At 41.3% G+C, this 27,063-nt stretch overlaps 1 protein-coding gene across 1 annotated transcript in view; it reads left to right on the plus strand.

The window, feature by feature from the left end:
- Positions 1 to 27,063, plus strand: part of Calcrl (calcitonin receptor like receptor) — a 94,038-nt gene that overhangs the window by 28,623 nt on the left and 38,352 nt on the right. Inside the window, exons 2-5 of the mRNA XM_055600820.1 lie at positions 20,278 to 20,368; positions 20,529 to 20,638; positions 22,667 to 22,753; positions 24,455 to 24,584. Of these exons, the coding sequence (XP_055456795.1) occupies positions 22,700 to 22,753; positions 24,455 to 24,584 (184 nt within the window). The 5' untranslated portion in view covers positions 20,278 to 20,368; positions 20,529 to 20,638; positions 22,667 to 22,699. The remainder of the gene's footprint in view (positions 1 to 20,277; positions 20,369 to 20,528; positions 20,639 to 22,666; positions 22,754 to 24,454; positions 24,585 to 27,063) is intronic.

Genomic DNA, 27,063 nt, shown 5'->3' on the forward strand with positions numbered 1-27,063 from the left:
ACACACACACACACACACACACACACACACACACACACACACACACAAAACCATTGCCTTGAAAATGATTTCCTTAATGTACTTTTAGTGTGCTACCCTCAGTACCCCTTAGGCTACCTGACTCCAGGAAATAAAGACTGCGTGAGTTTTGAAAGGAGAACAAAACAGACAAGCTTCAACTATAGGGAGCTTCTGCTCACTGAATTTAATCAGTAATTAAAGCTGATTATTACTTCAAACATCCTTTCTTTTATCAAATCTCAGAAGAAAAAAATCAATATATTATTCATTTAGCTTTTTCCCTAAACATCTCTAGGACGCGACATCAGGAAAACAGAAAATACTATTTAACCTATCACACAAAAATCATCCCAGCACAAAGTTTGAAATCCAGTATCTCCAGTGCTGTTCTCCCCAAAGTGAAAATACTTAGACTCCTGATGCCTGCAGGGGCTCCTTATCCTGTTGGCCTGCAAGGCCGGGCTCCACCTTCTACTCTGCTGTGAAACCCTTTTCCTATGAGCTGTGGCAGTGATGCTCTTCCTCCAGCCAGCAAACTTTAATCTTAGCTCGGACTTGGTATTTGCCTCTTCAGGGGTACTAGGTGGCTTAGCCCATCCTTTCTTCCATGTCTTCCAACATCTCTATGCTTTTTATGAATCCCATCGGCTCCTTTTGCTCTTTTTCAACAACTAGTTTTACAAAAGAAGGGAATAGACAGAATGCCATTCCCTTGTTTCCACGCTCACCAGACCTGCTCTCCTGCTCTCTGGTAGCCCACTTTTAAAAGCTGGCCAGGCAGTCCTTCCTATTTTTCCTCTAGTCTTTGGAGAAATCTAAACATCTTTTGTATAGTCAAACTCTGTCATCCGCATACATCCCACTATTATTGTAAAATGTTGATGTCAGTGTTATCTAAAAATAGAACTCCACTCCACAGGTCCTCCCACTCCTACCACCAAACGTCCTCCTTCTCCTTTTTAAAAGCCATACTCCTCAGCAAGGTTCTTTATTCTTGCTGTTTGCTTCCCTCACACCCAACCCAGCTGCATCTGAGCTTTAATGGGCACATAAACCAAATCATTTCTTCCTGCTGGATACAGATGTTTGCAGGTGTTACAGGACACAGATCGGAGTCTTCGGCCAGTTACCTAAGGTCAGTGTGTTCCCCAGGTCTACCTTCCTTCACAGCCCCATCTCATGGCACCCTCTCAGTTGCCCTCTGCCCCTACCCCGCTTCTGATAGAGGCCCTTTGCTCTGGTGTTTCTCAACAACTATCCTCCAACTGCAGATGTCTAGTGAAATGCCACTTCCTCTGGGAAATCATCCCCTGAGCCACAATATGAGGTCATCTTTTTCCTTCACAGGACTTATCTTCATTTGTAACTTTAAATTTGTGCGAGTATTTAATTCCTGTCTCTGCAGTACAATTTGTAAGAAATTTTATCTTAGCCGTTTTCATTTTTCATTACATTCATCGTATACAGTCCTTTGTCAGGTGCCTCCTGGTGTTTCAGTTAATGTTTTTGAATGTTTGAACACACCAAACTCCAGCAGAGTACAGAGCATCTCGCAGTTATGTGTGGATTCTGCTTTGGAACACTGTTGTGTCGCTGTCCTCAAAGTCACTTGAACTGCTTGACTTTGAAGTCAGATGTTTGCTGCCAACTCTCTTTGGCTTAAAGCTATTCAAGCTTCCTAGTTCTTGTTAAAGAAACTGTCAGAGATATGTATTTTCTTACAGATGCTAGATGCCAGCATCTCCTTTATTGGTCCAGAGAGACATCCTTACTCTCCCTCCGCTAAGGTTGTTCCCTGAGTCACAGCAAACAAGCTCTAGAAGCTGACTCAAGGAGGGAGGAAAGAGCACTTTCCCAGGGAGATCAAGGCAATTATCCATCATTATTGGGCAAACAGGGTCAATTAAAGGCATTCACATGTAAAACATCCCTTCAGAAAGCCACTCAGCCACGTGACAGCCTTGGGAGAGAGACAGTGATGCCAGGAAAAGAAAGAACTTTAGACCTTTGGGCAGGAACACTTGCTGGCATTTTCCGTGTTCTGAAATCATTTACTTATAAATCCTATAAACATGATTGCTACTTCTTTATAACAAATAAATTTAACAATTTCACAAAATTGCTTTAATTACTATCTAGAACTGTGAAGAAGAGAAAATGGGATTAAAAAAATGATAAGAGAAAAAAACTCTTGTATTTTTTCTTGGTCTTGGAGTCTTCAGTTATCACAGTACAATTACCTCTTTCAACAATATGGTGATTAAATGAATTCATTTCTTTTATAAAAGGTTACTGGTTGCTTTCTAAACTGTGGAAATTTATATGTGCATACCAATAAAATGATAAAACAGTCTGGATTATCTATCCCAAGTTAATAGTTGCAGAAGGCAGTTGGTTTGTTTCCCTCTGTACAGAGTAGGGCTGGAGTTCAAGGCGTATTTACTCACTTTTCACATTTGTTACTGCAGTGTAAGAATTGCGCTCAGTGGGGACTTTTGGAAAGCAAGGGTGGTGTTCTCTCTCTTCTTTCTCTCTCTGTTGTTTTTGATCCGTGGTCTTTCACTGCAAGCCAATCTGGCATAGATCTCACTGTGTTGCCCAAACTCACCTCAAATCGGAGGCAGGTCTCCTGCAGGCCTTTGAAGTGCTGGGAGAACAAGCAGGGGTCGCTATGATCATCTTTATTTCTATCTGTCTATCTGTCTATCTATCTTCATCATCATCATCATCATCATCTATCATCTATCTATCTTTTTACTTATCTACTTTTTTTTGAGACAGGGTTTCTTTGTGTAGTCCTGGCTGTCCTGGAATTCTCTCTGTAGACCAGGATGGCCTTGAACTCACAGAGATTCAGTAGCTGGGATTAAGGGCATGTGCTTGGCTATCTTTAGTTTTTAAAAGGGAAAAAATATGCATACACAGTAGAAAATATAATTTGGGTCTGAGGCTGTAGTTTAGTGGCAAATTACTCACCCAGCACACACAAAGCCCTGAAGTTAATCTCAAGCACCTAAAAGTAATAATAATAAAACTGTCATGAGTTTTGTATTAAACATATTTGAGTCTTATTGCTGGTTTCTATTTTTCATACTCTGAATAATCTTTAAAATATGATAGCAATCTTCTTTTTTTTCCAAAAACATTCTATAAGGCATAGATTTTTATTTATTATATTAATTTTATATACCTTATTTTTCTTTTTAAATAGTAATAATAATAAGTATTATTTATTACACTTTATTCGCTTTGTATCTTGGCTGTAGCACCCTCCCTCATCTCCTCCCGGTCCCCCTTCTCTTCATTCCCCCCTCCCACACCTATGTCCCTCCTCTAGTCCACTGATAGAGGAGGTCCTCCTCCCCTACTATCTGACCCTAGCCTATTGGGTCTCATCAGGACTGTCTGGATCCTCCTTCTCTGTGGCCTGCTAAGGCCACCTCAGCAGAGGGAGGTGATCAAGGAGCAGGCAACTGAGTTCATGCCAGAGACTGCTCCTGCTCCCCTTACTAAGGTGCCCACATGTAGACTGAGCTGCCTATGGGCTACATCTGAGCAGGGGGTCTAGGTCCTCACCATGCATGGTCTTTGGTTGATTTATCAGTCTCTGCAGGACCCCCTGGGCCCAGATTTTTTTGGCTCTCTAGGTCTCCTTGTGGAGTTCCTGTCCCCTCCAGGTCTTTCTATCTCCCCCTTCTTCCATAAGATTCCCTGCACTCTGCCCAAAGTTTGGCTGAGTCTCAGCATCTGTTTTGATACCCTGCCCAGTGGAGTCTTTCAGAGGCACCCATGTGGAAGGCTCCTGTTCTGTTCCCTGTCTTTTCCTAATTCCAATGCCTATCCTGTTTGCCCTTCTGAATGAGGATTAAGCATATTCCCTAGGGACATCCTTGTTGTTTAGCTTCTTTAGGGCTATAGATTTTAGTATGTTTATCCTATATTAAATATCTAATATCCACTTATAAGTGAGTATACATCATGTGTGTCTTTCTGCTTCTGGGATACCTCACTCAGGATGATCTTTTCTAGCTCCCACCATTCGCCTGCAAATTTCATGATTTCCTTGTTTTTAATTGCTGAGTAGTATTCCATTGTGAAAATGTACCACAGTTTCTGTATCCATTCCTCAGCTGAGGGACATCTGGGTTGTTTCCAGATTCTGGCTGTTACAGATAAAGCTGCTATGACAAATGTTTTTGTTGACTGGTGGAGCATCTTTAGAATATATGCCCAGGAGTGGTACAGCTGGATTTTGAGGTAGCACTCATCCTAATTTTCTGAGAAAGCAGATGGAAACCTTCTTCAGAGAATTTGTTAGGGCATTGGAAAGCCAAAAATTCGTTTTCTAGATCTATCAAGAAGACTGTGGTATGCAGCAAAGTGTAACTTTTGTCTCCTGTAAGCTCAAATTTAAATTAGTGGTTAAAAACGATCTTTGTTTTTAGTTTGGACTTTTATACTTAGTGTGCTTGCATATTGTTATATATATAAAACAATGTATTAGCAGATTTTTACTTGGAACAATAGAATTGAAAAAGAGTCACTGAACATCAGGAATCGGGTACCAGATCCTAATCTGAATTAAAGAGAGTTACCAATGGAGCCCACCAAAGAGAGGCGGTGCTGCACACAGAGTAAACATAGAGTTGTCTGTAACAGAAACTAGGGCCCATGAAGGTAGGATCACTAAGAAGTCGTTTGTACCATGCTCGAAAGCCTTAGGACCAAATATGTTCTAGACGCCATTTTGTCTCCACTGTAATCCCTGGGTTTGGTTAGAATTAGAGCCTGTGTTTCTTCCTACTCAAGTTAATGGTTTCTGATTTTTTACACTCAACGTGATACTTAGAAGCGTGTCTGTGCTAAAGACAGTTGTGACGTCAAAGCTCCACATATTTACACTAAACTCTACCTCAGTCCTTACTTTATGCAAATGATTAATTTTTCCCACTTTTTAACTTTAAGATTGGGCCTTTTCTGCTATGATAGACTGGCTTTGGACTCACAGAGATCCTCCTGCCTCTGTCTCCCGAGTGTGCCACCACACTTGGCTAAAAATAAGTTTTGGTTCTGTTGCTCTCCTTGTGGAGCTCCTGTCCTCTCCAGGTCTTTCTGTCTTCCCCTTCTTTCATAAGATCTGGGCCAGGGGTCTTTTCTGAGACTGATACTCCAACCATGGACCATTCATGGAGATAACCTAGAACCCCTGCACAGATGTAGCCCATGAAAGCTCAGTGTCCAAGAGGGTTTCCTAGTAAGGGGAACAGGGACTGTCTCTAACATGAACTCAGTGGCTGGCTTTTTTATCATCTCCCCCTGAGGGTAGGAGCAGCCCTACCAGGCCACAGTGGAAGACAGAGCAGCCAGTCCTGATGAGACCTGATAGGCTAGGGTCAAAGGGAAGGGGAGGAGGACCTCCTCTATCAGTGGACTTGGAAAGGAGTATGGGAAGAGATGAGGGAGGAAGGGTGTGATTGGGAGGGAAAGAGGGAGGAGGCTACAGCTGGGATACAAAGTGAATAAACTGTAATTAACATAAAAATTAAATTAAAAAATATCAAAAAATAAAATAAAAAAAAGTTTTGACAAAATATTCCACAAATAAGGTGATAAGTTTTATCTGCTTCCCAGCCACTGATTGTCACTGTTTTATAGGAACACATAAAGCATTAGAATGTCTAAAATGATGAAAGCACACACACAGACACACGTCACATATACACTCACACAAACCTATGTACAGGCACATATAGGTCTTAAACAGCACAAGTAAGAACATAAAAACAAAATATCTAAGTTATTCACCAGTTCTCAATCTCAAAGGAACCCAATAGACACTCTCTGAAGTATAAGGGCTCCAGGTTTTCTTTCCCTTTGAGCCATTTGCATCTCTTTACGCCGGTTTCTCTGGAACTAACAACCGCCCAGACCACATTATTTACAGAGCACGTTGTCTAACACCGCCATTTGACCAGCTTTCCTCTTTATCTAGGATGGATGAAGCTAGCCAAAACAAGAGCTGACAGCTCAGACTCAGAATTCCTCTATCAGTCTGATATGACCAAGAGCGAAAGACTTCTTATAATACTATCTTCAGGTAGGGAGAGAGATAGACAGAGAGGGCAGAGACAGAGGCACTTTGGTATTCCTGCTCTTAGAGCACGGAGCTCATATGCGTTTTTAAGGCAGCGGCAGACAAAGCTAAATGCAGCTGCGCTGTGCGCACACAGCCAAGTCATTTGGTTAGAAACAAATGACTCACACACAGTTGTCATCTCCGTCCGTTCTTGACTGTCTCAGGCCCCACTATCTTCAGTGGCCCGCGGGGTCTGCTTCACAAAGAGGAGAGAAGTTGTCTGATATTCATGTATTACCTGACCGAACATCACAGCCTTGCGGGCGTGAGCAGCTACAGAGTGACCCAGGAGGTCCCGCAGCTGCTCTGGGGTCAGAGCACCCTTTGCTGTGGAGCTGTCCTGGTGATTACCCCTGTGGCTCCGCTGTACCGCTGCGCTGTTCCCATCTCACCACCGCCCAAGCCTGGCTTCGTCCCCCGCTGGGCAGCCTGCAGGCGTCCCGAACTCGCGGCCCTGCTGCTCGCCTGACACCTGCCCGGGCGGGCGACTGCCAGGAGACTGCCGTACCGTACCGAGCAGACAATCATTCTGACTCCTGACCCGAAACCCCTCAGGGTTTTCCAGCTGCAGCCACCACCAAGCTACCGGTTAGCTTAGCGTTCTAGCTTTTGCTTGTTTTCGTCTATTTCCCTTCGAGACTGCCGTGGTTGTGTCGTTCAGAACGACTTCGGGGAAGCTGTGCGCGAGGAGGACAGACGCGCAGCCGGTGACACAAGCAACGTTACGGTGAAAACCGTGTCTCTGGAGCTGCAGACTCATCTCGAAACAGCTGAGAAGGCACAGCGTGTTTGTGGCTGTTGATTTGCTGTTCCAGAAAGAACAAAAGACATTGAAAACGAGAGAACGTGGTGTAGACGCGTCCTCGGTGTCTCCAGAAGCCCCGAGCATGTGCCGTCCAGCTCTGGAGCTGTGTTCACCTGCTACTGAAGACGTCTCCGGGCCGGCCTAACCCTCCCAGCTCACCCCCGCTGCTCAGGGTGCCGCGTCCACAAACAGGACACCGTCTTCCCTTTTCTTTTAGGACATCAAATGTTTACAAACAAGTTCTGTTTTCTGTTCTGATATTTTTTCCACTTGAGAAGAGCCTTCTCGGTTGGGAGTGCAGGCTTTTCCCTGGGTGCCTGGGGTGAAGGCGGGACTTGGGAAGGTGCTGCGCGGTCTGTTGTCTGTTCTTCGGGACAGTTTTTATTTTGGGTAGAGCGCAGTAAGGGAGGATTCCCAGGCGGGCGGGAGGCGTCGTTAGCCAGCATCTCGGCGTTGTTAAGGCCTATTAAACCCTGTCAAGCGTGACGGGGCATTTTTTTTTTTCTTTCCTTTCACACATCCTGGTGCACTTAGAACTGAGAGTCAGAAAAAGTGCTTGGCACAACGATTTAGCAGGAAAGAAAGCTATTTTAGAAGTCTTTTGGGAACATGTTTGTGCAACAGGAAAAAACATACAATTGGGTTGATAATAGCAGCTTGTAAAGGTTAGAGCCGCCGAAATGGGTTTGCCATCTCTCTCACGGGGAACGAGCCGTGCCGCGGCGGCGTTCTCACCTAAGCGCAGCTTAATTCAGCGAGGAGCCTCTTCCTGCCGACTTCTCTTACACGGGAAAGTCTATTTTTAACCCAGACACAGTCCCAGGCTGATTAGTAAATGAAGCAGTGTTTGGGATGTGCAGAGTTACCGCCGCCCAGTGTCGTGAGAACCTGTCCCGCTGACGCCGAAGCCCCACACCCGGGGTCCACCGGTGAACTCCTCAGCTCCTCAGGTTCCTCCCCGTCCCTGTGTCTCCTGTCACGCGGCCTGGCTCACTCCCGCATCCTTCCTTTGTGTTCCCAGCGCTTCATCCCTACCTGCTGCTCGCGCGTAGCGTTGCTGACTTCGAACTCACCGCCAGTGGCTCTCAACCTTCCTCATGCTGCGAACCGTTAATGGCACTGCATGGCGTGGTGACCCCTAACCATGAAATCGTGTTCGTTGCTACTTCATAGCTGCAAATTTGGTGCTGTTATGAACCGTAATGCGAACGCTTTTGCAGGCAGAGGCTTGCCAAAGGGATTGCAGTCTGGAGCTTGAGAACTGCTGCCTGAGACACTAACGTTTGGGAAAGTATCTGTATTTGCACACACATTTATTATACTATATATGCGAACTAAAGCCAGCTCTTTCCAGACCAAATGTCTAGTGGTGATGGTGAGGGCGTCCCATTTCCAGGCTCTCTTTTGTTGATCTCTACAACCCCAAGAAGACAACACTCCTGGAGTCATTCTTCCTAAACTGTCTCAGCGGCCTCTGGAACTTCCCGCCATCACTTTTCTCAGCTGTAGTCTTGGAGTCGGCCATTGATTCTTATTCTGACACCCAATATCCAGTTCTGGGAATGACCTGTGCTTTTAAGTCACTAAGTTCTCCGCTCACTATAAATGAAAATTTTCTAACACCGTGGGCATTTGAGTGTGTTTCTGTCTTAGCCATTGTGAGTGGTTTTTAACAAGTCAATGAGGGCCGAGTTCCAGAGGCCACAGAGCTGAAACCCGGCTCCCTGGCTGGGTTATTAATGAAGACCCCCCTCTCTGGTTATTATCTAGGATGTATGATGTCGATGATTGTACACTCACATCTAAACATCATGTGCACACACACAGACTCACTCTCTCACACACACACTCACTCTCTCACACACACTCACACACACACACTCACTCTCACACACACACACTCACTCTCACACACACACACTCACACACACACACCTACCTATCAGAGGGCTTAATCTCAGAGAAAGCTGGTTCATTCTCTCTCTCTTTCTGCCACTCTTGATGCCTGTGGCTCTTCACCTACGGCTGGGCCTTATGAAATTTCTCAGTGGCTACCTCTACAGTGCAAGGCTCGGGAAAAATTGTAGAAATAGGAGCAAGAAATAGCAGGAACTTCGTTGTATCACTGTAGCGTTTAATGTTCCTACGGTTGTTACTACTTTCTAGAAAAGTTGGGAAATACATGAAAAGCACTAGTTTTCTCAGGAAGGCACAGATCTGGGCATCACTGCATGTGGGGTTTGCTGTAGCCACTTCACGCTGCTCAGGACAGCCTGGCTGCCTCCATCAGCAAAGCAGAGAGGATGTTCCCATGAAAGTCTCCGCTAAAGGAAAAATGCACTTGTGACATTTGCTTGAAAATGGATGAACTTGAAATGTATAAAAGTAAATGAGGTCACATAATCTCAGAATGAAAAAAAACCCTACATATTCTCTCTCATATGCAGTTTGTGGCCAATAATATACGTGTATATGTTTACAAATGTACGGGTGGGTACGATACCGCATAAAAAAAGAGCAGGAAGGGTTAAGTACAAGAGGTTGGAGAGGACAGATGCTGAATGGACGGCAGTTACGAAAGGGTAGAAAATTAATTGTTTTCCTAGTTCTAATTATGCTATAGATGTTTTAGTTTTAGTATTGGTTAAGTACATGAAACATTTGGACATTGAGCTGCCACAGGCTACATCTGAGCAGGGGTTCTAGGTCCTCTCCATGCATGGTCCTTGTTTGGAGCATCAGGCTCTGCAGGCCTCACTGGGCCCAGATTTTTTTTGGCTCTGTTGGTCTTCTTGTGGAGCTCCTGTTCCCTTCAGATCTTTCTTTCTTCCCCTTCTTCCATAAGTTTCTCTTCATTCTGCCCAAAGTTTAGCTATGAGTCTCAGAATCTTCTTCAATACCCTGATCAGTAGGGGCTGTCTCTGACATGAGCTCTGTGGCTGGCTCTCTGACCACCTTCCCCTGGAGGGTGTAGCCTTCCCAGGCCACAGAGGAAGACAATGCAATCAGTCCTGATGAGACCTGATAGGCTAGGGTCAGATGGAAGGGGAGGAGGACCTCCTCTATCAATGGACTAGGGGAGGGGTATAAGGGGAGAAGAGGGAGGGAAGGTGGGATTGGGAGGGACACAGCAGGGATACAAAGTGAATAAATTGTAATAAATAAAAAATAAAATTTAAAAAGTACATGAAACATTCAGTATAATTAATGATTACATATAATTATATGTATATAAATTTTAAAATTCTAAAAATGTAAAAAAATGCAATCTGGAGAATAAGGTAAGTATTCATAGACCCTATCCAAACCAAAGGGAAATTTCCTCCTATAGACTCAGATCTGTTCCATCAATTCAATCTAATTGGTTATTTTAATTAATTAATTAAACTAACTTCATATCCTAATCATTGCCCCCTCCCTCCTCTCCTCCCATTTCCTCCTCCCCTTTCCCCTTCCTCCTCCTCTGTTCCTCAGAGAAGGGGAGACTCCTCCACCAACCCACCCCAGATCATCAAGTCCCATCAGGACTGAGCACATCCTCTTCCCCTGCGGCCTGGAGAGGCAGTCCCGCCAGGAGGAAGTGATCAGAAGGCAGGCAACAAAGCACATGTCATAGATAATCCTTGCTCCCCTTACTAGGGAACCCACATGAAGCCTGAGCTGCCTATCAGGTACATTTGTATAGAGCACCTAGGTCCAGTCCATTCACGGTCCTTGGTTGGTGCTTCAGTCTCTGCAAGCCATTCTGTGCCCTGGTTAGTTGGCTCTGTTGGTCTTCTTGTGGAGCTCCTGTCCCCTCAAGGTCCTTCTATCCTTCCTCCAACTTTTTCACAAGGCTTCCTACGTTTGCCCAATATTTGGCTGTGAGTCTCAGCATCTGTTTCGGTCCATTATTGGGTGGAGTCTCTTAGAGGTCAGCTGTCTGTGAGCATAGCAGAATATTAATAGGGTTATTTTTCAGTAACATTTACTTGTGAAATAAAATAGAATGTTTTGCCTGTAAATTGAAATGCAAGCTTTGAAACCAAAATTTGAGGATGATGTATTTTTCTTTACAAAATAGCTCAATCAATGTAAAATACTGAAATTTTTTTTTTCTGAACATGAAATAATATACCAAATTGAAGGAAAAATTCCAGGTTTCCACGCAGCAATCTGGGAAATGATGTATGTAAGTGAGACAAAATTTTTTGTGTGTTTTCTTTTACAACATTTCTATTAATTTTCTAATAAAAGACAAGAAAGATAGAGACAGGAAGATGAAGAAGGGGGGAGGAGTTAGAGCAATTATGAAAAGTGGTTTTTGTAAGCAACTTCTCCACTCAAATACATCTGTCTTCTGACAACAACTTTTAAAAATGCTTAATATATAAATCATCTAACACATAGCTTATACATTTATAGCGCACACTTTAATGGTTTTGATGCTTTTAAGATTGTGTAAGAGTCACATAATCTGATTTGAGAAAGTTTTATCACCCAAAGGATGCCTGTATCCATCATCAATCACCTTCATGGCTGCTCTCTCCCTACCCTAGGCAAACAATAATGGAATTTCCAGTTTCTTAAATTAGCCTATTCTAGATGTTTCACACAAATATTGTCATAAATTGTACATCCTTCAACTGGCTTTCAGTGAGCACGATGTTTGCTTGTAACCAGCCTTGGTATGCTTGCACATGAATGTTCCTAGAATTGTCCTTAACAGTTGGAAGGTGAAAACTTCTCAGATGCCTGTCAGCGGACTAATGCAGAAACTTTCATGTACAAGTGTGGAGCTACATGTCCTCATTCCCTTTGAGTGTGTACTTAGACAGACAACTGTGGTCGGATGGTAACTTTAGGTTTAACCTGTAGTATTACTTCTGAAATATTTTCCCAAAGTGACTACACCATTTTACATTCCCACCAGCAACGTACAGGGCTCACATTTTCCACACCTCTTCGTAAGCGTCTTATTGCTTGGCTTTCTTTTTATCGTACGTGTAACAACCCAGCGTAACCCCCTAACTGGGAAGCGGTATCAGATTGTGGTTTTGAACTGCATTTCGTGATAACTAACAATACAGAGTCTTTATTTCCAAGTGCTCGATGTATGTGTCAGATCCTTTGGCCTTTTTTTTAAAATTGAGGTGTTCTTTATTGGGTAGTAAAATTTCTTTCTGTATCAATGATAAACACATCTTATCAAATGTGATTTTCAAATTTGTCCCTCTGTTGGGTTGCTTTTTCTTTCTTTCTTTCTTTTTTTTTTTGTGTGTGTATGTAAATGAGTGTGTGTATACATTGAATCTAGGACCTTGATCATTCTCGGTCCGTCTTCTACTGCTGAGATACCCTCTGTCCTCATTTCCACAATGGTACTGTTTGTACACAAGCATATATAACTTTGATGTAGTCAGTCTAATTTTGCTATTGTGACTTGTACTTTTGATGTCATGTCTATAAAAGTATTTCCTAAATCATGGTGACAAAGTGGTCTTGAATACTTTCTTCTGAGAGTTGGCTTTACTTTTTTGAGCGAAGTATATAAATATATGGATATAAATATATTCCATGGGCATACTTTAAGTCTTGATCACCTAAGAAGGGTAGTAAAGTATATGCTCCCCTTAACAGTCGCTTTATAGATCCATGGGATTTAAAAGCATCCACTATGAGTTATTACCAGGGCATAGAATATACTAAGAAATAATAATCTTTTACTTTAAATGAAAAAATCCCTTGGAAAAAAACCCGTAACTATCTAGATTATATGATGGAATGAAATTCAGCCATCTTGTTTTGTAGGAATTTCGTGCTAGTCAACTGTAGACTGAACAGTGAGGCTTCCTTATTCTAAAATTAGCCAGCTTTCTACTACAACAACACTTCTCAAACCTTTTAGAATACAAAACAAAGCTTAAAATTCGATTTTGTATTCTGAGGAATTTCAGAATTGTAACCGATTTTAAGTACACCAGAAACAAGGGCTCCGAAAATGTCACAGTCGTCTCTGCAGTGTGCGGTGCTTAGCTGTCTGTCTGTACTTGGCTCCGTATTTTACCTGAGCTCACAGGACGCATACGAACATCTTGATACTGTGCCCTGCCTGCCGGGCAGCTCTGGCTGAAGGCTGTGCTTTGCTATGACCCCACTACAAGGGAGGGTTCTGACTGCATCATTTCCGACCATAACCACGGCTCACCCGGCCTAAGCAGAGGTTGTGCTAGCCTGACCAGAGCTTAGCCACATCTTACTCCAATTAATTCTTTCCACATTAGCTATGGAGAGTGTTCAAGCCCAGAGCTGCATTTTCAAAAAAAGACTCCCTCCCATCTTTTACTAATTGGGCTGACACTGGCCACTTGCCTTTTCAAATAAAAAGAGTGTAGCTAAAATTACCGGAAAATGGCTAATTATGCCCACAATGAGAAAATTATTCCCATGGGTAAATACTCCAGAGTGTAAAATGAAATCCCAAACCCAATCACAAAAGAATCTCTAGAATAGCTGCTCAGCTGTCCAGCCTGGAATGCTCATTAGATAAGCAAGTTGGCCAATGAGGGTCTCTGGCATGCGTTCAGCACAGTTTTAGAAAAGGCTATTTCAACCCACCTTGAACTCAAATTAGGAGGCTTCATATTCATCTCCTTTAAAAACTTAAAATGATATATTTTTCATGATGCCACTATTTGAATATACTATACAAAAAATTGCTAGAACTTCAGTTTATACAGGTCATTGTCGGATTCAAACTTATACTCTTGGACTGTTAGCAACTGTAGACCCCAGGAGAATATTTCCAAGACATTAAAAATGACAAAAACAGTGTCAGGAGATTTAGCTGTCTTCTTTAGTCTCCTTTCAAATCCATGCCTCTCTCTTAACCCATCTGTTTTCTCTCTTTTTCTCCCATGGTCTCCCTGACTCCTTCCCCCCTCCCTTTCACTCTCTCTCTCTCTCTCTCTCTCTTTCTCTCTCTCTCTCCCTATTGAGTCCAATTGGTGTTCCTCAAATGCTCTTGGGTATGGCCCAAACCTTGGCATGAGGTCAGCCTAACAGGATCACACCTTTAAAGAGATTTTCTTCTCCCGGAAACTGTCTGTTGCCGGAGCTCCTGAGAGAGAGACTTCTTGTCCAACTTCCTCAGTCCATTCTGGGGTTTTGTTGGCTTGTGTGTGTAGGTCTTGTCTATACTGTTGCAATCTCTGTGAGTTCATAGGGCTAACTGTCCTATTTCTTGGTAGTCATTTACCCCTCCTCGCTCTTACACTCTTTCTGTTTGAAATTTCTTGACAACCCCTGAGGCTTAGCGGTAGGGGTAAGATACAAATATTCCTTTTAGGGCTGAGTATTTCAGTCTCTCATTCTCTGCTTGCTGACTAACTGTGGGTATGTATGTTGACATTCATTGCAAAAAGAGTTCCCCTGATGAGGACTAGGAGATGCACTAACATATGGTTATAAACGTAAGAACTTGTGTGTGTGTGTGTGTGTGTGTGTGTGTGTGTGTGTGTGTGCAGTTTATGACTGTATCCATCTTACTTCCTAGGGTCTATGACAGCTAGTCATGAAATTTTGGTCCAGTTTTGTAGCAGGCGGGAGTTCCATCTTATGGAGGGGTCTTTAGACACAATCAGCAAATGGTTGGTTACTCCATGATTTTCGTGTCACTGTGGTAGCAGCCCTGTCTTGCCAGGGCAGTCATTACTGTAGCTCACAGGGTTGACAGCTTGTAGGACTGATGACTGCTTTTCTCGTGTGCTGCTGTGCTTCCCAAACTAAGACAGCTGGAGCGAAGCTTTCCCATTAGTGCCAGATTGATTTCTCTACGCTCTGCCACTCCAGCATGTATCTTCATCAATAGAGTTTTACTAACATGTCTGGAGAGTAACCAAAAGCCAGGACAACAGGCCGTTAGGTTTTTTGGAAAGATCCTTTGTGATCTCACTAAATGTTTGTATTTGATTTATCATAAAACTATATAGGCCTCTCTGGGCCAGGTTTGGCTGTAACATTAAAATCTATCATATCTCCATCAATGACTACACTGTATGTAAATCAGATCGGTAAGTGGTAGTAATAGTTTTTTGTTTTGAGATCTAAGTTTTCTCAAAAAAATAAGCAATGATGATAAAAGAAAAAATAATCAAATTTTGAGACATTTATATTAAAAATTTCCCTCTCTAATAGATTCGTTTCTTAGACTGTAAGAAAGAAATTCTAACCTGCAAGGAGGATGAAGAAGAAAGTTTATCTTTTGCGTTGACTGAGGAGAAATGGCTTGTCTGATACGCCACAAGGAGGGCAAATGTGTGCCGGCCAGAACATCACTGACCTTTGCTAAAGCCTAGGTTTAGGATATTAGAGCATCTAGTCATGTGTGGGAAATGAAGCTTCTGTTGGCCAGCTCTGTTGTGGCTGGGTAAATAAACAAAGAAAAAGAATATGGCTTTGAGCCTAAAATAACTCAGAGTACTTAAGAGGCAGAGGAATAGAAGATGGAAACTATTTTTTTCTTAGCGTGAACATACTCTTTTAATATTAGGATTAGGCAACTCAACTAGAAATTAACTTAATATAACATAACAAATGTAAAGTATGTATACATGTATGTGAATAATAATAAAATGGGAAATAGAATGAGCAGCTTGCAGGTAGCATGCAAACATTTGCATCTTTGTGTCCTGACAAATCAGCACCGATTAGCTATATTTATTAATATTTTTTTGTAAAACAAAACATATTTATCCTACAATAATCCAAGAGTAGGGTCCTTTTCAAAATTCATGAACTTTATTGAGCAGAAAAGGTTATTTTGTAAATGAACCCAGGCAGCTTTGAAAATTAAAATCAGAAGGGTAAATTATATAATGTTGTGACTGACTCACAAGTTGTGCTTCAAGTAACTTCTGTTTCTCAACATTCTTTCTGTGATGATAAATTACTCGAAAATTTGAAGTTCTGATGGTTGGGGAGAATTCGAGAGCAAGGATATGTACTTGTCCTGTTTGCGCGTAAGGAAACTGCTTTCATAGAGAACCAGTTTTTCCAGTCTTTCTAACTTTGAGAAGGGAAAATAAATCATTCATAAACAATCCTTGAGACCAGAAACTAGAATGGGAAAATGTTAGGCAATAGTACCAGTGCCATTGTGGCTACAGACTCAGTTGAGAGCAAACTGCAGCTTCCTCGACTCTGACAAGTGTCTTCAAACAAACCACAGGGCGCTGGGGATCCTGCCAGCAGACTCGGCTGCTTACTCTGAACTCCTCATTGACTTCCTCTCTCCCCAAGTTTGAAAGAAACTACTTACTATATTCTACACGTCACATTCAGTTGTCAGTAAATAATTCAAGATCTGAAAGATCATTTGCTTAAGAGTGTTAACTGATTAATGTGGAATGCATTTTCATAAAAGTGCATTCATAATGACCTTAATGTAGATGAGACAGAGGAAGTGTGCAAAGAAAGTGTTCGAAAAGACAGTCACAAGTAAATGTACTTCCCCTAAGAGCCGTACAAAATCTGCATCTACCAATCTGAGATACAACCTAAGCTGATTTTCAGTTATATCTGCTATCCACGTACCCACCCAGGGTCTGTCTGTGACTAACTGCAGACCTCATGGTGAAAGGCGTGATACCTCCATTTCCCCACTCGCTGCTTGTGACGATTATCAGGGAAACTTGGATAAGAGCTCGTACGAGCAGGTGACAGCTGTGAACTGAATCACCCCACAGCCTGGACATTGGCGTGTCTTGTGGAGAGTACAAGTGTCCACAACGTGATTGATGATTATCACACAAACTTGTTGCTGTAATCTTTTTTCATTTTATTTTTTACAGTCTACTATACACACACACACACACACACACACACACACACACACACACACACACATACATGCACGCACGCACACACCCTTCCGTAGAGCGCTGGTGTCAAATGCCTATGAGGCTGCTTTCCTAAATAAGTGGAATGAGGTGAATCAGGTGGGGACAGTGTCAAACTGGAGAAGATACATTCTATCCAGAGGGCAGATAGGGCCCTTGTTCTCCAGGGATGCCGACAGCGGCCGGCCATGATTGTTTGCTGCTGTGAGTGACAGGGCCACACCTGCCCCTGATTGGGAATAAGGTACTCCTGTGGAAAGCACGCCTTTGCTCCTCCTAGAAGCGTGTTTCTCAGATCACCGAGGGATGGCGTGACAAGGGAAAGCTATAAACATGGAACTCTTTGCATTGAGAATATTTCTTCAGTTACTGTAGCCAAGATGACTTGGCGACTACTAAGATGCATTTTTTTAGAACTCTGATTTTGAAATGTAGTAGATAACAACAAAAATAAGAGCGATGTCAGGTGAAATGTTTTTCAATATGTTATGCTTGGGAAATCTCCAAACATGATTTTGAAGCACTTTGCCTTGAAGGGTTTAGCCCTGTACATGGTGAAGGAAATTTGATCTTGACTTGTGTGTAAAGCATCAGAGCACTGCTTTGTTAAACCTATCTGTCTCCCAAGCAGAATATTTATTTCTATTCCGATTTGCATGTATTTTTACATACATATGGATGACTGTGAACTGGTCATCTTTTAAACATACCTCCCAGTGTTTTAAATTTGTGTAATCTTGATGCGTTCCCAGCTTAGTAGACCATGACTTATTTGACATCCTGGCACCTGGCGTTCTGAGACTGAATAAGTAGCTTTCGTGATCTGATTTTGTAAGGCAGTAGTGATGCTCATGTAAGAATGTTAATTATCAGAATCTGGTGCTCAGTGTAGATCAGTGCTTCTCAATCTCCCTAATGCTGCGACTCTTTATGCAGTTCTTCGTGCTGTGCTGACCCCAACCACTAGCCTAAAATTATTTCATTGCTACTTCATAACTGCAATTTTGCTACTGCTGTGAACTGTATCGGAAACACCTGACATGCAGGGCATCAGATAGGTACAGGTTGAGAACCACTGTGTAGCATCACAACCAAAAGCCTTCTAAGATAAGAAATGATAATTGCTACTTAGGATAAAAAGTCTTGAGCATAATGTTGGTTTTCTGAAATATTTCATTGGTTAATTCATTCATTTATTTATGTAGTCAGTAAGTATTTATGAGCGTCCGGTCAGGAAGGTGCACATACACTCAGATGTGATTTCTGTCCCTGAAGAGCCAAACCAGAGAGTGGAGGGAGTGGACAACTTAGAGCAGCCGCACACTGCCATAGACCAGAAAAAGAGGTGAGGCTTCACCTCAGAGGACCTTCTGCAACCCTTGTGTCTTAGAGTCAGGTAAATCAAAAACTCAGTTGTATTATTCGATGTCCCAATTATCCTAGAGAAATGAAAATCAATATGATGTTTAAAAACAAACTACAAACAAATGTGAAGCAAACAACATCTAAAAGTTACTCTATGCTTAACTAGAATGAATTTCAGACCTTCCTGACCTTGTAGATAATCGGTTCAAATTCAAACATAGATGACTGCATTCAGGTAAGCCTGCCGTGTAGACGTCTGCTGACGTGGCCATCGTTGCTTGGGCTGTCACGCGAGTTTGCACGTGTGTGCTCAAGTAGGGCTACCACTGGTACTCGATGCAGTCTGACCCTATACTCTCAGGCACACTAGAGACACCAGAGAACGAGTAGAGGAAATCGTGAGCAGATATGTTTCTAAAGAGAAGCCAGTCTTAAAAAAAGTCAGCTCATTAGAGGCAGAACCTCAAACCAAAAATCATGTATTTGGCTTTGTAAATACATGATTTCTTATTTAGTTTTTATATTTATTTGTTGTGTTTGTGGTGGGGAAGCACTTGCATGGTGTGCGCGCAGGTCAGAAGACAGTTGGAGGGGCTTACTCTTGCCTTTTTTCCTGTGGGTCACCAGGTCCTGTGGGGGCTCAGGTCGTCAGGCTTGCTGAGCCATGCTTCCAGCCCTCTTTTAACTTTTTTTTAAGAAAATGATTCTTGAGGAATTTAGCTCAGTGGTAGAGAGCTTGCCTAGCAAGCATTAGGCCCTGGGTTCAATCCTCACCTCAGAAAAAAAAAAATGAATACATGGTAAATAGTTAAAAAGAGAGAGAGAAAAAAAAATAACAGAATCTCCAAGACTTAATGACTTTGTTAACCATGTAACCACCAAACATACAGGTTTGCAAATATATTTTTTTCTATTTTAGATATCAAGCACAAAATGAATTATCTTTCTGTAGTTTGAAGAAAAAAATGATGCAAAATGAATCACTATTAAGACTGTGATGGTGGTTAAACTAATGAGATAAAAGTAAGATATATTCATCCAAGTGTAGAGCTGTAAGTGTTTCCATGAACAGAACCTACAAAGTTATCTTCCTGTTACTCTAGCAAATAGATATTTTTGTTTTTAGGTCTGGTAATGAGAGCAGAGAGGTGAGGCTGAAGCTGGAAGTTGGAACTGCCAGGCTCCCTGGCATTAAACCTGGGTGCTCCCTACGTTTCCTGGCTCCAGATGAAACATGCTACTTTGCGATGGGTTTCACATTGCTGTAATTTAATAAGTTATCAGTGCCGTGAAAAGAAGAGCTGTGAGCAAACTACTGAGGCCTTTACTTCTTTAATACAAATGCATGTATTCTCCCTATCCCCCAAAACTGCATCTTCTCATTGATTCTGGACGATAATTCGAGTTTCACTGATAAGATTAGAAAACCACACTCATTGTTTTAAGACAGAATGATTGAAAACCCTGTAAAGAGAGAAATAAAGAAAAATCTACTTGTTATAAATACCTAAGGAAAATGTATGAATAAACCAATAAAAAGAAAAACATAAATTCATATTCAGAATCATTTTAAAAATTATTTTGTTTGTTGAGATGGGGTCTCATTGTATAGCCCTGTTTGGCTTCAGTCTCCCCATGCTGCCAGGTTGGCCTGGAACGCATGGAAATCTGCCTGTCTCTGCCTCCAGAGTCTTGGATTAAAGGTGTGCACCACCAGGCCTGGAAATATTTTCTTTAAAAATATAACCACTTTGAAATTCATTTATTCATAGGGAATATGTAAATTTCTAGGCCAACTGTGTTCTTATTACACATCTATGATTTATACTGAAAAATTGTGTACAGTAACTAAACTGTTCAATAGTAACTCAAACCTATTATGAACAAAGATCTAAAAGTCAGGATGAAGACTACTCTTTCCACTATCATTTCTGTAGTTTATTAAAAATTAGAATAGCTCAAGAATGTATAATTTTAGTAACCATATTACTTAGAAAATTTAGGTTTACTATGAAAATAATTTTGTTTTGTTAACATCATATTAAATTATTTTAAATCAATCCATATTTTAGGTCATGACCCTTGTAACTAAGAAATTCTTGAAGACAATGTTGGACATGATCCAGGAGAAAATGTGATTCGAGTCTGGAGACAATTGTGCATGTAAGTATTTGGAAATTAGATTTTCCAGGGGCTAAAAGTAATTAACAACTAAAGTAACAACTTGTTAATTACTAAATTACAGAAACTTTCATTTCTAGTTTTCAGTCTAGCACACTATGTTTTAAGATATGAGATTAATACAGGCCTTCCTGATTTTCAGGTATACTTTCCTTAAGATCACAGAAAACACATCCAGGGTAGCTGATTGATAGAAGAGAAACAATATTCAGAGGGTGGCCTATGACTGACAAGAACAGCCACAGCTAGCTGGTGAGTCAATTGGATGAACAGTGGAGCAAATTCAGTCTAACCACCAGTGAGAGCCTGTCATAAAACCACAGAACATGGGGTCACGTGGGAAAGGGCTTTCTAATTGTATTCTGAAGCTAGTCATATAATGAATATCATGCCTTTTCTTCTAACAGAATTTAATCCAAGTTCATTGCTCAGTGGAAAATATCTACTGAATACATTTTTGTTCTCTCTGAAAAGTCATTGTTACATGTTAATTTAAATGTGTGTTATGTCCAGGGTTTATGTCATGATAACCCACACGTAGAAAACTTCTGTGTTAGGGTATTCAAGGAAGTAAGTTTCTAGGGACGTTAGCGCCGCAGAGCCTGTCTCTTAGTATCACCTAGAAGATGGTGTTTGAGAGGTCGTTGAATTTTTTTTTTACTGATTCTTGGTGCCGTTCACATCATACACTCCACTCATCTCCAAGTCTCTTTATATCTGCCCTTGTAAAACCTCCCCCTCATCCCCCAGCCAGAAGAAAAGAAGATAGAATAAAAAGAAATCCTGTCGTGGAAGCTGTAGTTTGACAGTGTGTCCCACAGCACACCCTTTGTCCACACGTCTTTACTTGCAAATGTTCTCTGCACTGAGTCATTGGTGTGGTTCGAGGCCTCCGGCTTCTGCTGCGCTACCAATGCTGGGTCCTCACTGGACTCCTCTCAGATATCCTGTTGCTGCCCTGTGTCATGAGATCCCACAGCTTTGGATCTGAAGGACTGTCCCTTCACGCACTCCAGCAGTTCAGTCTGCCAGCTCTCCTGTACCCACCCCACCAAGGCAAGCTCTCCAGCTCTGCCCCGGTTGGCTCACCCAATGCTGTAGCTGGCAAGGGGCAGCTCGCATGCCCTTGGGCTCAGCTCAGCATTCCTGTCCTTATGCTACCAGAGCCAGCTCTACTGAGCTGCCCTGGCAAGGTACAGGGCCCAGTCTCCTGAATGCTGCAGCTAGTGAGGGACAGGGCCAGCTCTCCTGCCAGTGGTGAGGCCAGCTTTGAGAGACCACTTTTTACCAGCCTGAAATGTGATCTAACACTAGATTAACATTTGCTTAATGTTGTTCCTCCCCGGAGCCTTATTTCAACAATGTGGATGACCTTGAGAATCTTTTTATTTCCTGATTTAAAATAATTAATTTCTGTATTAACTACTGATTGCTTTAATAAAATACCTGTCAGGAACAAACCTAAAGGAAGAGGGTTTATTTTTTGCTCACAGTTTGAGGGATTAGTTTATTTTGTCAAAGAAAGAAAGGACAGTAGAGATTTGAAACATCTGGTTACTTTGTCTACAGTCAAGAAGCAGTCAGCAATGAGTGCGCCCACTCAGCCGGCTTTGTCTTTTTATTTAGTTCATGGTCCCAGGCCACAGAGTGCTGCTCCCCACAGCTAAGCTAGGTCTTTCCATCCCAAGCAACCCAAATCCAGATGATCCCTCACAGTCATACCCAGAGGCTAATTTAATATGCATAATTCCTCACAGATGTGTCTCCTAGGTGGTTCAAAATCTGCCTCCTGGTAATCAGTACTAATACAAATTTAATCACAGTTTTCTACAGTGAAGAATTGAAAGTACATTTTTATGTTGTTTGAATTCTCAGGCAATTGGCTTGAGAGTAATTTCCTTCCTTAAACTGAACTCAGAAAGTTACAGATAGATTTAATATTTATGATAAATAACCATAAATTATATATAATACAATGTAAAAGATAGTCATGTAAAACTGATTATGTTTGTGGTTAAATAATTCCAATTTGGTAAAGGCAAAGAAAGCAAGATACTTTCTAATTACACAAAAAGACATGTATCAAGTGATTTATTTGTAAGTTAAATTAAACTAGATTATATTTCACTAAACTCTATTATACTCTAAGCCATCATGTTCTCAATATTTGTAACACATATGACTATTAGTCAAATCGTTAGAATTAATATAGAATTACAACAGCTTTTCTGAGGCATAGATTAATTTCACAAGTATTGAATTTTCTTTCTTTTTTTATAGTTTGAACGTACAGCACATTTCATTTGGACTTTAATGATGGATAAAAATCATATACTATGTTTCCTGTTTCTGTTGCCTCTTTATGTGGTAAGCATTTGTCCTACTTATTTATCTCATTAGTTATGATTATTTATGCTTTGTTAAAATCTGCATCTAATTGATAGACATTAATAAATACAAGTTAGAGCAGTTATTAGATGACTAAGTTGATTTCATTTTTATATCCAATCCACACAGCCGTAATCCATTTTCTTTTAGTATTATTTATACTTTGAATTTTTATAACCAATACAGACTGTTGGTCCTTGGAAGGAATAACCAATGGGCACGTGCAAAACTCATGTTGAAGAGGTCAAGTGTGAAAGACATTGGGATGACGCTTTATAGTAGTAGTACAAATATACACAGCACATAAATATGTTTAGAGAGACACATGGATTCAGAGAATCCTTTGAAGAAAATCATATCCTAGTCTTTTAAAAATTTTCTTTTGTTCCACCAACTGGCATATATCGATTGAAAGTACCTAGAGGTTGTGTGCTGCCTTGTGTATTACCTTACTCGTCCACTCATCAACTGGCTCATTCAGATAGGTACTGGTGCTAGACTTGGGGCAAGTGTGTCTCCATGTGTGTGAGTGCACATCCACATGCCTCTCTCCACGGGTGTCAGAGCGGTAAAGCCAGAGGGCTACCAAAGCCAGAAGAGCCGCCGCCTCCTGGCGTCCCTTCTTTGTAGTTAAGTTTCTCTTCATCTTTTTCTCTGCATTGAATTAAAACCACTGTTGCTCTTCTCTCTTTATGTGCACGAGAAACCCAGAGACATAACCTCATCCAGTTCTGTGCCAGCAAAAAGAATTTTTCTGTGGTGATTCCAAGCAAAGCCCTCAAAAAGATTCAAACAAAAAGATAAAAAAAAAAAAAAAAAAAGAGAGTACTGAAAACTTAAACGAGCGAAAAAGCAGTGTTACGTTTCTGTGAGTCCACACTTAGGACAACACCCTCGAGTCTAGAAGCAGCCCAGTGTCTGCCCTTATAAGATGTTATCGTGGTAACTGACTGGACTTCAAAGGGCAGAGCTGTGTCTCAGCTACACCCTCCGTGAAGCCTGCCAGCAAGCCGACGCGAGTTCCCGCAGAATAAGGAACTGTTACCTTCCCTGAATTCACGCAGGGACACTGTGCAAATCCATTTGAAATTATTATTACTTTGTTTAATTTCTAACAAGCCTTTTCAAAAAACGGTGTATGTCTTTTTTTCTAGTATTGTCTTGGGGTCGGCTGTGGGGTCCAGCCCACAGCAGTAAAGACTAATTGACTTAAAAATAGTCCTGATGTTCTAGAGTTTCAGTCACCCCTTCACAGGGTGACTGCTTTAGACAGCGCTAGCGGGAAATTCAACCTACCAGCAAGTCACAGTCAATATTGATGCTGATCAGGCAAGGGCATGCCGCGCAGTGAGGAAATGATTATTTGGATGCTACAGATGTACGAATTCGATTGCTTTCGATGTGGTTGGTATTCCCTGATAGCTGGATGCTACTCTCTACTATTTTACAGTGCAAAAGAGACTCATGTGAGTAGTGGCTGATAGCCTACCCACACGCAGTGAAGCCAGGCGGGACTGTAGATGTAGCTGTTGGCATCTCAGAGCGAGTGTTTGGGCGGTGCTGTGGTCAGCCACGGGCCTTGGGGCTAGTGCTCAGGCACCTCACTGCTCTCGGGCTGTCCCTCAGGCCTCTGACAAAGATTCCCACCATTCTAAAGCCCTCGCTGCTTTGCCCCCTCAGGCGCTTGTCACAGCCGCGACAGATGAAGATTTTAACCAAACGGAGTTGGGAGTCACTCGAAACAAGATCATGACGGCGCAATACGAATGTTACCAAAAGATTATGCAGGAACCTGCTCAGCAAGCAGAAGGTAGCTACTGCCGACTCTAAGCCCACTTAACGTGTATTTAAGAGAAAACTGTCCATGCGGCCTCTTCACGTCTATTAACAAAAATTAACTGTTGCTTGCTTTCTGGTTTATGTGTACATTTTATTATGTATTTGTGAAGTGTGTTTTATGGCATGATCTGGCTTAATCTTTTTAGTAAAATTCATCACAATATTTCATATATTGAATTTCTCAGAATGACCTTTTAGAAGGTGTAAAAATATTCAAAATATTAACAGATATTGCTATTATACTGTATTAATTTTAGAACAAGATGAGTCAATAGCTGCTGACCATCAGTAAATGTAATTTGTAAATTTATCTTTTAAGAAAAGATGCCGAGTTTGCTAGAACTTGCACGTGGATGTTTTTCATAAAACACGCATATTCACAGAAAATTTGGTAACAGAGCTATTGAAGTCTAAAAGCCTCTGTTTCCCCAAAGACAAGGTTTGCCATTAGTGCCAGTCACAAAGAACCTTCCAAGCAGCACACGCTCGCCTCGATTCTGGACAGAAAACATGAGTAACAAAAGTAGAGTCTCTGTACATACCCAAACCCAAAAGAGCTCCCAGGCTTATTGTGACAAGCCAAGACAGCATTAGTCTCAAAGACAAGGTACAGGTTGGTGAACAAAGCAAAATGTGGACCCTTTAGATAATTCTGTTTTTTTTTTTTAACTGTAAGAGAAAAGAAAGATTTCAAAACATTTAGAAAAAAACCCATTTATAATATACTTACATGTAAATTAGAGAAAAAGTAAAGTATCTGTAATTAAAAATGAATTTGCTTTTAAATATGAGAAAAAAAACTTTTTTTTTCACACTTAGTACCTTCTAACTAATTTAAATGAACATTAATTTACTAATACTTGAATAACTATTTGAGCACTGAAGCTCCATCGGCATTTTTGCTGTATAGCCAGAAAAGTATTGTTTTGATACTTGCCAACCAGTGACACATTATCTGATTTAGGACAACAATAAGATGGAATTATAAAGTAATTAAAATATTTGCACAACAATTCTAGGTTAACTGACCTTACTGTATTCCATACTATTTCTTCTAAACTACTGAACTAACCCTTGCAAATGATCTAGATAAAGGCTTAAGTACTAAAAAATAATACTGAGCAACAGGAAATTTTTTTTTTTAAATTTCATAGTAAAACAATTCTGTGATAAAATAGTTCAGGGTCACTGCTTATTTTACCTCAGACCTTCACAATGCACTTCACAATTTGTAAAGAATACTCTGAAAGTTGGCTAAACACCTTTTTTTTAAAAAAACTTTGTGTTTCTGAAACCATCTGACCAGAGACACCCATCTCGCTCTAACACAGCAGCACAATTAAAGAACAAGCTGTGACGCATCACGCTGCTGGTGTGACAGTGTACCACACACAGGCGTGTGCGGTGGGAACGTGGACATGTTGAAGATGATTTTGAAGCAGTAAGAATGTTCTTTGAGAGATCACAAGATGTATTTTCACAGCCATGCATGATGGGAGAGATTTTAAAATTTATTTACAATCACAGGAAAGAAAGCTGTGGTTGTCTTAGTTGCTTCTTAAAAGTTTGCAATTATTTAGAGTTTAAGGCCACCAGAATTACTATGACTCCATTTGGGCTAAAATGATCACACATGCTATTATTAACAAATATTTCATGTAGCAGTCAATGTTCTACTAGATTCTGATGGATTATAGATTGTTACAGATTTTTGATTAGGCACGTTTTAGAACATCAGTGAGTTAATTTCTCTATGCATATATAATATGCAATATATATGCACACACATATATCACAAAAGCCTCTTTTTCCTCACATTGACGAAAACGAGATGATTATGGTTGAAATGTTGAAATAGTATTGATTTGCTCAGAAAAAGCTCAAATAACTTTCCTTAAGAATGCAGTTTCTAAGCTAGGTGTGGTGGCTAACACCTGAGATCCCAGCACTCTGGGAGGCAGAGGAAGGTGGATGGCTGTTCTACAAGGCCATTCTGGTCTACAGAGTGAGTCCAGGTCAGCCATGGCTACACAAAGAACAAATACTTCCTAGCTGCGTACTGTGGGATTACACCTGTGATCCCAGCACTTGGGGAGGCAGAGAAGGTGGATCTCTGTGAGTTCCTGGTCAACAAAGCAAGTCTAGGACAGTCAAGGCTACACAGAGAAACCCTGTTGTGAAAAACAAACAAACAAACAAACAAACAAACAAACAAACAAAAACAAACATACAAACAAAAAAATACAGTTTCTGGCCAGGTAGTGGTGGCACAGGCCTTTAATTCCAGCCCTTGGGAGGCAGAGACAGGCTGATCTCTGAGAGTTTGAGGCCAGCCTGGTCTACAGAGTGATTCCAGGACAGCTAGGGCTATACAAAAAAAAAAAAAACCTTATCTTGAAAAACAAGAAAGAAAGAAAGAAAGAAAGAAAGAAAGAAAGAAAGAAAGAAAG

The sequence above is a fragment of the Psammomys obesus genome, unplaced genomic scaffold (assembly GCF_907164565.1).
Source record: "Psammomys obesus unplaced genomic scaffold, mPsaObe1.curated_primary_1811, whole genome shotgun sequence".
Lineage (NCBI taxonomy): Eukaryota > Metazoa > Chordata > Mammalia > Rodentia > Muridae > Psammomys > Psammomys obesus.